This window comes from Charadrius vociferus, unplaced genomic scaffold (genome assembly GCF_000708025.1).
Source record: "Charadrius vociferus isolate BGI_N301 unplaced genomic scaffold, ASM70802v2 scaffold806, whole genome shotgun sequence".
NCBI lineage: Eukaryota > Metazoa > Chordata > Aves > Charadriiformes > Charadriidae > Charadrius > Charadrius vociferus.
Window position 1 is genome coordinate 1,557,558 of NW_009649038.1, and position 9,585 is coordinate 1,567,142.

General features: G+C 35.7%; 1 protein-coding gene across 2 annotated transcripts in view; it reads right to left on the minus strand.

Annotated features, from left to right (window-relative positions):
* Positions 1 to 7,052: 7,052 nt before the first annotated feature.
* Positions 7,053 to 9,585, minus strand: part of MYOZ2 (myozenin 2) — an 18,696-nt gene continuing 16,163 nt past the window's right edge. For both annotated transcript variants that reach the window (XM_009887883.1, XM_009887884.1), the window contains exon 6: positions 7,053 to 7,474. In XM_009887883.1, the coding sequence (XP_009886185.1) occupies positions 7,243 to 7,474 (232 nt within the window). In that variant the 3' untranslated portion in view covers positions 7,053 to 7,242. The remainder of the gene's footprint in view (positions 7,475 to 9,585) is intronic.

The following is a 9,585-nucleotide window of genomic DNA, read 5'->3' on the forward strand; positions in this document are numbered from 1 at the left end:
TGCTAGAATTCAGCTGCCAAAATGCAGCCTTACTTGGCCTCTTGATGTACAGTAGGCCAGCCTAGGAAGAGCCTGTCATGCTTCAAATGTTTGTTTATAATCATTTGTAGTTATCTTGCACATTCATCTTTCAGTAATCTTGAGGGTAATGACTACAGTAACTACTGTTTAAAGTTAATATTTTGCATAGCTTGAGTAACTTGGCTCTGCAGAGAAACTTCACAAAGGGAAAGGAAGTAGAGTGATACAATTTAGACTGCTGCATGGCTGCTAGCCTTCCCACCACGGCGATTCTTAGCCTACTGCTCTATATGCCACCCAAGATCTCATTCCCTACAGTGGCCATTTAAATCCTTCTCCATTCTTTTCCCACTCCTACATCAGAGGAACTGGATGTATTTTCTTGCAGAAGGGTCCTGTCATGTTTTGAGAAGAAGATTTGAAGCTTTGTTTAGGGGTTGTTTTTTTTTTTTTTGGAAGATGACTGTCCAGATGTCCTTCAGAACTCCAGAGAAATCCAGTTCTAAGTTATACCTTCCACACAAAGCAACCTGAGGGTATTCCTGTGTTAATGAGTACAGCCAGCTCTGAACTGGCAAAGTTCAGGCTGTTCTTTGTATAAACTCTGTTGAATATTTTAATCTCCGTTTGCTCTTGAAAGAATAGTTGGCTCACAATATTCAGGCTTATTTTTACTCTTACAGTGATTTGTAAATCCTCTGCCTCTTGCAAGTGTTACTTAACTTTGTCTCACAATGTCCCTGTGAAGTAGGGAAGTATTGCAAATGCTGGTGCTGGTGTTTAGGGTGAATACTTTGTTTACAAGAAATGTAATTTCCATCTGTAAACAAAATATTTGTGAATTAGTCTTGAATTTAATTCATAGTTTTGGCTAAAAAATAACTGTACTTTTAAACTGGACTTTTTAAAAACTAAAGTTACATCTTTCTATTTAAAAACATCAAATACTAATTTGTTTATAGTTTTATCAGTTAAAATCTGCCCACTCTAGAATGAAATATGTTATTTCAAATAAAGTGGAAGTAAAATGTTATTCTACTAGTAATGGTTCTTTATTCATATGCACCATAGCCTGGAATATTATGTATGTACTCATGTAAACCTGTTTTTTTACCTTTTTCTTTTCTTTATTTTTACCATGAAATTTTTTGTTTTAAATGAAAAAAAACCACCCACCCATCCATTTTCCTTAAACTTTGTATGATAACCTACTGAAAAATTCCTTTGATATACCGTGAGCTGATGTGTCCTTAACATGTGGAACTTGGTGAGTGTGGACACGGGAGGGTGAGGTCTCACTCCATGGAATCAGCAGTCTTGCCAGAGGCATAGTTAAGGTCAGGCTTTTGTGTTCCCTGCAGCGCCCATACTCTGTGTGGGAGGTTTTAAGTTAACCCTGGCTTTTTCTGGTTCTAACTTGTATTTTAAGTGTTCTCATTCACATGTGGAAATTGTCTTTCCTCTAACTGCTCCCAGAATGGGTATTTTGATGTAAATTAATAAACATCTGTACTAACTGCACTTGCTAGAATTGTCATGGTACTTTAACACATGATTTTTTGAAGACAGCCTGAAAGCATTTCATAGGACTACCATATCCTTCTTTTATTGATCTTTGAGAGTGCCCAGTAGAAGATATTTATAGGAAGAAATCAGCTAAATGTGGGGTGATCATTCTCACACATCTTTCTGTTTTCCAGTGATAAGCCCCAGATTCAGATCACTAGTGGCCATTATCCTTAATAGGCATAGTTACCACTATGAATTTGTTTAATCCTGCTTTGAAGGTATTAATAGGTTTTGACCCACAACATCCTATAGCACCAGGTTCCACAACTAGGCATTTCTTGAAAAAGTATTTATGCTGTTAATTTTAAAGTTGGTTCCTTATCATTTTATTAAGAATCAGTTTGTTCCTGTGCTATTGTTCCCTCCTTGTCTTCTCCATACCATTTGTGGAGACCTCTGTCATAACTTCCTTTATTTGTGTTTAGATAGTTTAATTACTGTTTCCTTGCAGAGAAGTTTTATTTGTCTTTTTGTTTTCTCTCTACTCTACTTTATTCTACTCTTAAACCATGCCAACTTTTTTGGAGAGAAGGGTTAGAGCTCTATAATAGTTTTTACTTACTCTGAACACTTAGCCTGCAGGATGTTTAAAATAATGTATTATTTCCTTGAAAGGATTTTACCCTTACAGTTGCTTTTTAATTTCTGTTTAATAAGAGTATTTTATATGCAATTTTTATTTCTTAAACTATATTAGTATGCTGACTGCATTTTATAACTTTTTTTTTTAAATCTATATTCTCACACTCAATTACAAAATGCTTAGTGGCAAACATATTATTTATAAATAATTTAGAGCACTTTATTTGTTTTTGAACAGTTTATAGCCTCTGGGAATAATGAAGGAACCAGCCCTATGGGAATCTTCTGGTATTTCTGTCTAGACTCCTAATAATTTATTGACCCCATGTTCAGAAATTCTAATCTAACTTATATGGGATTTTAAGCTCCACAGTCTTTCAAGAAGTATATTTTATCCTGTTGTCTTAGGTATGGCCCAGAATACTTTTTGCTGGTTAATAAGACCATCTAAGAACTGAAGCAGAACACAGGTTATTCATGGCTGGTCTGAAAATAATTTTTAAGAGATTTTGGTAGATATGGGCGCATTTTTTCCCTGCAGTCTATGCAGTTTCCCAGAGTATTTCTGAGGCATTATTAAGGTTGTTTGTTCTTCATCATATGTACAATGCAAAACAAACTACATACATAGGCACAGCACTGTAATCCAAAACATCCATTCTGATGCTGAACACATAGAGCTTTGGTAGTGGCATAAATTTCAATTACAAATACACATAAATGCCATGAATGGTGAAATTCTATCTGCACGGAGGTCAGTGCCAAAACCCTTGTTTGATTTCACTGGGATCAGAATTACTCTCCGATGTGTTTTTCCTCCTTCTGATTGAGATACTGTGTATTAAATTAATTAAAACACAGAGATACTTTGAGATAATAGAATATTAATTTATTTCCACAGTTGTCAGTTTTATGGATTATGCAGGAGGGAAAGGAGCCAAGGCATGCTGACACATTTAAGAGATCTAAGAAGGGAGTAAGCAGTTAAAAATATACATCCACATGATTAGGTATAAAGAAAATGTTTCTGGAAAGTAATGAAGAAACAACATGAATTGTTCACTTCCTGGTATTGATGCATAATCTCTATTACACAACAACCAGAAAACTAATCAGCTGCAGTTTCTTTGTTGAAACTGGGAAAGAGACCGTATGGGGTTTTCATTATCCCATTCATGCAAACATACCTTATACCAGATATAAGCAAATAGTATATCATCAGAAATCGACGTCAGAGAGACTGTGGCCTGCTGGATTGAAGAAGGAATTTCAAATTATCTACTGTATGTAGTACTTAGGAAATTATTTCAGTGCTGCCCATGAAGGACTTGCATATTAGGGTAATTTGGCCTATTAGCTTAGCTAAGTAAAGTGAAATATTAATATATGATTTTTATGTGTCTAACCAAATATATGACCAAGTATATGAAATAGGAATCTCATGAGTGACATCAATAACATAGTTTCAGGCCATAGCAGTATAGGGTTAAAGTATGAACTCCTTCTGATGACTGTTATTGCTGATATAAATTTATCCACAACAGTGCAGACAGTACAGGCCAATGAACCCCCCCGGCTTTTCAAAAGAGGTTTAAGGTGCATATGTTTTTTAAAAAACACATACATTCATGGAGATGCTCAGAAGTGTACATCTCATTTCTTTTTTTTACGTACTGTAATCATAGAGTATTTTATATAGATTGGGAAATGGCAGATCTATTTCCTCCATTCACCACATTTTTAGTGAAAATACTTAAATGAATTGTTAAGTTCCCTTTATACTGCTGCAATGAGTACCTTAATGTAAATAAAAATGAGACCAAAAAACTTTGGGAACAAAGACTTCTAGACATTTTAAACTATATATTTACTCCTACCACGTTACTGCCTTTTTATCATACCCTTCAGTCCCTTTCTCTTTTGGAAGCAAATATAAGCAGTGTCTTGTGGTAAAGTGTATGTGATGTTATAAGCATATTTTCTGAAATATTTATATGCCTGTGATTGTTTATGTTTGTGTAAAGCTGTTGCCCTTGTGTTTTTCCATTTAATTTATCCTTTCAGGTGTATTCCTTACAGCTAAAAGAAGCTTTCAGAAGCACCACTGAAAATTTAAAAATATGTATTTGTTGATCTTTCCAGACCCATAACTAAAGAAACCTTTTTTCTGTCACTTCAGAGTCATCTCTTTGTCTACGAAAATTAATACAAATCTTGATCTCTGAAGTTCATCATTAGTGATGAAGCCAAAAATAGTGACACCCAAAAATAGTCTTTCCTCTAGTTATAGGATACGTTTCAAGTGCCATATAATGTCTCACAAAATCAGCGCAGGTGTTAAAACCCATTGAAGTTTCACAGAGAATATCTGAATTCCCAACCTTAGCAAGAGATCTTCCTTTGTGGCAAAGGAATTGTTTCTTGGCAGAGAGATTTGTTTATTGCAGTGAGACTTACACAATAAGGCTACTTTTAGGCCGATGCAGCCAGGGAACATTCCTGGACACTGGCACTTGATCCTCTGTGCTGTTGAATACTTAGCACATTGCGCAGTCCTAGCTTCTGCCAATTAGCGCTCTCCTGAACAGTTTCCAAGCATGGTTCAAGAGTTTAGTGTGGTCACAGGCCTGTTCCCAATAGGCAGTTTGGCAAAAGTCTCCAAGTATGGGAAGATTAAATAGCTGCAGACTCTTCTCTGACAGCTGGCCTCCATTTTAGAAAGAGCGATCTGGGCACGCCTGATTTACTAGTGTATATGTAGCTATATGGTAGCAGAGATGGGAAAGCAGGAGGCACAGAGTTCTTGTTCTTCTGCTGCAGTTGTTAACTGTAGCCGAGTGTTGAATTAGCTACGAGTTTTGCTGTGATGCAGCTCATTTCAGAAGTCTCAGACAGAATTTGAGGACTTAAGTACTGTTGGTAATTTCCAGCCACATCTAATGCTGTTACTTGGACCATCAACTGAACACACTCATAGCAGGCTCGGTGCTTCTCAAACTTCTTAAGCCTCTTAAGCCCATTCTGAACCAGTGGATCCATAAATGTATAGGAAACTAAAGTTACCATTGTATGTGTTGTGTAAGAAGCAAGGTGGCATGCTCTGCATGTATAGGTTATTTTTGCAGAGTACGCAATAAAAATGATGTATCTTCACAGTCCTCACTGTGTATATGTTGTGCACCAATTTTCTTGTATTTCTGTTCAAATGGGCTTATGAATACCTATGCTGGCTCATAAAAAACAAATTCCTCCAGAACTTGTTTGCATTGCTCCCCACTATAGGTTTTTTTTTTCAGAAGCCTTTGCATTTTTAGCCTTCATGAATCCATATTTTTGTCATTGTCCATGTATATGTTGTACAGTGTACACAGTTAAGGTTCCCAAACTATCCATTGCTGGGAGAGTGTTCTCAGTCAATAATGTTGATATCTTTTTCATAGGTTTGTTCATGGCCTGTACAGTTGTTTATGCAGTTTTTGTGAACAATTGAATTAAAGAAAATAGATGACAGAATTTCCTTTTTAAACTACCTGCCTTGAAATCAGATTTGAAATGTGGAAACCATTTTTACAGACATGAATTTCAGCCACAAAAATATATGCAAAACTTTTTGTTGATCTCTCCGCTTTAAATCTCATTCTACCATTCTTTTCTTCAGATGTTGAGATTCTTCCTGAAATACTTATATTTGTACCTGAATGCCACCAAAACATTCATATAGGAAACATATAAGGAAAATATCTGGAATAACATTATTTTATTTGCTTATCGTCATCATCTTCTGTGGGTTTCATTTTATGATAAAAATTAACACGTTACCATAGATCTTGCAAAATTTTAAGAATACTCTGATTTAAAGAAAAAAATAGTATCTGAGATACCCAGAAGCCTATTGGATGTTGCATGCATGTTTTTAAAGACCATAATGCCCTGGAGAAGCATCCAGGATATATGAGAGTAGCCTATTGGTTTAAACTAGGTATCCTGTTTCAAAACACATACAAACTAAACTGTATATTAGAATGTTCAAGCTGCAGATGTTGAATACTTCTCAAACACAAAAACATTTAGAAACAAGCAATTATTAAACAGATGCTTCCCTCTTACTAGAATGTCATCGTAACCTGAAAAAAGGCACTGAAAAACAACACCTTCTTACTGATTTTTGCCGCCCCCCCTGTGTGGTTAATAACAGTCTAATACTTATATTTCTAAAATGTCAGGGCTTGCCAGCATATCAAGAGCAAGAAAACTCACATGCTTTTAAATACCAGTATATACTATGGCTATAGGGGAAAAGGTCTATGAATTTTTTTTCTAGTAACAAAAGCATTGGTGGTAACATAGCTCAGTGGTACTAATTTGGTATGTTTGACATAACTAGTCATTGGTGAGTTTTTTTTAGTTGTGATTAACACAAACATTCTAGACTTATCCAGGAAATACCTCTGTACTTTTTCATACCACTATGTAATCTTTGTCATTGCCAAATTTATTGCATTTTCTGTAAACAAATCCAGGTGACATGAATATTGACGTCCATAATTAAAGCTGAGTAAGAGTCAGAAAGGAGGAAATGGCCTAAACTTGCTGTCACTGAAGTAATGACAAGATTCTTAGCTTTGGCTGAAAGCAGGGTTGGGAAAGAAGCTTGATTTGTCAGTTTGTCTTTAGCAGGCAGTACTCTCAGTGCACTGAGTGCACTGTTGTCGTATTGTTTGGTTGTTTTACTGTAATCAGCATACCTATTAAATCAAATCAAGTCCATTGTCACTTTTTTTTTCTTAATAGTCTTGTTCTTAAATGACAAGCAAAGATTTTAGAAAGTAAAAGAAGTAAAAGAATAACATGTAAACACAAATAGAAAATATCTCAGTTACAGTTGCCAAATTACTTTATTTATGTCTACAGATGAAAGTAGGTGCCAGAAGAGAGACACTGCATCAGACATTATTACTTATACTCCAGCTGCCAAGGGAAAATTTTGTCAGTAGCCTTTAGTAATATTTGGACCAAAAATACACGGGTGTGCAGCTTTCGGCATTTGTACGATGTGGAGTGTAGCATCTCTCACAGGTCCTCTGTTTCTGGAACAGTGTTGGAATCCGAAGGCTGAATGAACACTACAGGAATATTCTCGGACGTCCATCCTTTAGGAGTCCTATTGAAGGATCTTCTGGTAGCAAGAGGGTTTGCAAGGATCATGAATCTGGGATCATTTAGCATCAGTAGATTAAAATCTGGTACCTTGAATTTAACCAGCTTTGATGCTCTCTCAAAACCACCAAAGGGAGTGGCAACTCTGTAGATATTAGAGAAATAAAAGTAAAATGTGATTTTAAAAATACTTGTTTTTTTTTCCTCCCAGGAGCTGAAAAGAACAGAAGCTATTTTAATGATACAGATTGTGTTCAATTTCTTGTGTATGTTTTCAAGCTTTTGGGAAAAGTATTCTGAATGTTTTTCTGGCAAATTGTCTTTAATATCTGATTTATTTTCCCTTAGGTAAAGCCTTCAGCCTTCTTCAAAATTCAACTAAATGGAAAAGCTGAGGGAAAAGGATGTCGCAAGACAACCTCGTCGGCGGTGAGTCACAGTTACTAAACTTATTTTGTTGGTGATAAGTTGATAAGTCTGAAAACATAGTTCAACACATTCTCTCTAGCAGGTAATTAGTTTAGGAAGTTCTCACCCCATTTTCTTCTATCCCCAGTTGCTTGTTCCTCCCACTACGCTATATTTCAGCACCATATTGTTGTACCAGTTAGAATATATGTGGGTTGTGCTATAAACCATGGTCATTTATGTGATCTGGGTTAAACAAAGACCTTTCAAAACAAAGGAGCTTTTTAAAATCAAAATTATTTTGCAATCTGGTTTATATCGTTACGCTCAAACAATTGTAGCAATACAAATGAAGAGGCAGTAAAGCGTAATGTGAAGCAGAAAGGAACAGCCAAAGACAACAGGCTCTGGAAAGAAGGGGAATGGGTGAGGACTTCTTACACCAGCTTTGTTACTGAAGAAAATGTTTATGTAACTAAACCTTGAAACACAGGCTGGAATTGGCCCCTAGTCTTCGGCCATTATTTTTCATGTTATTTAAATGTAAATGTTCCCTCAGGCGATAAGCCTGAGAAACTAAAAGATAAGAAATACTAAGCAGGAACTCACTGTTACATACATTTGCAAATATTGTAAAACAACAGTATTTCTAAATACCTCCCGTGATTCTTCTGTATTTGCAGGTTTCTAGGCTAAAAAAAGAAACCCTGTGTTTTTCTGTCACTTTTTCCAGACTCCTTTGTATAAGTAAATTGTGACCAAACAGACTATTATATGTGCTTTGCATTTTGATCAGTTGCATAACTTTGCTGGGATATATTCTGGCCAGTCAAGAGTGTCAGATTTTTAAGCTACACATGAGCACCTGATTTCTGCAAAGTTAGATACATAGTGGCATGCGAAAATAAATTTTTGTTCATCAGGCTTGGTAGATTTTGTGTGTTTGATACAAAACAACAGATCTGTTGGTATATATTTCCTATGGCTCCAGGTATTATAGCTGAAGCCCAGAGAAATTAATACCAACAGAAACGAAAAGAGATCATTTGAAGATCTGACTAGGATTTTCAGCAAAATAACTGTAGATAAAACAAGACCTGGGGAGAATTAAGTACACAAACACACAAAAAAAAGAGATTAATTCAGACAAATGAATCTGTGACCTAGAAGGAATGGTACTGCTGTGTCACTACACAGATAATTCACTGAATTTTGGTACAAGCAGCATTTGTTGAAGGGGATGGTATTGACTCCAAAGGGTCAATCCTGTAAGATATGAAAAATCATGAAAGTTCTGGGCATGCACACTTAGTGAGAGAGGAGCACTGCTTTAGATTAAGCTCTAAAACTGTTTCTGACATGAAGATAGGACAAGATTTTGCAGCCGGCAGCAGCCAGTCCTGGCATTAAACTCTCTTGAGGTCAAAGGAAATTATGCCAAGTGCCTGTGGTATCAAGCTTTTCTTGTGAAACTGTCTTCTAGGTCACAATGTCAATTTGGATACCGTATGATACTGATTAAAAATAATTGCTTGGTAATTGGCAGAGTGAATGTAGTGATCTACATCTTACAGGATAATAAAAATTGTTTTAATTGCTGCTCTAATTAAGATACACATTTTCACATTGTTGTAATATTTAATTCTCATCAATACATAAATTAAAGGGATAATCAATATGAACAGAATAATATTAGCTATATAAAATGGAAAACAATTCTATAGTGTAAAACTTCCTCTTTGTAGTATTTTTGGGTTTTAAATACATCAGGCTTCTGTAGGTAAGAGAAGGGTGTTCTATGGAAGTTCAAATATCTTTTGTGGGGAAAATCCCACGTAGTTACTATAC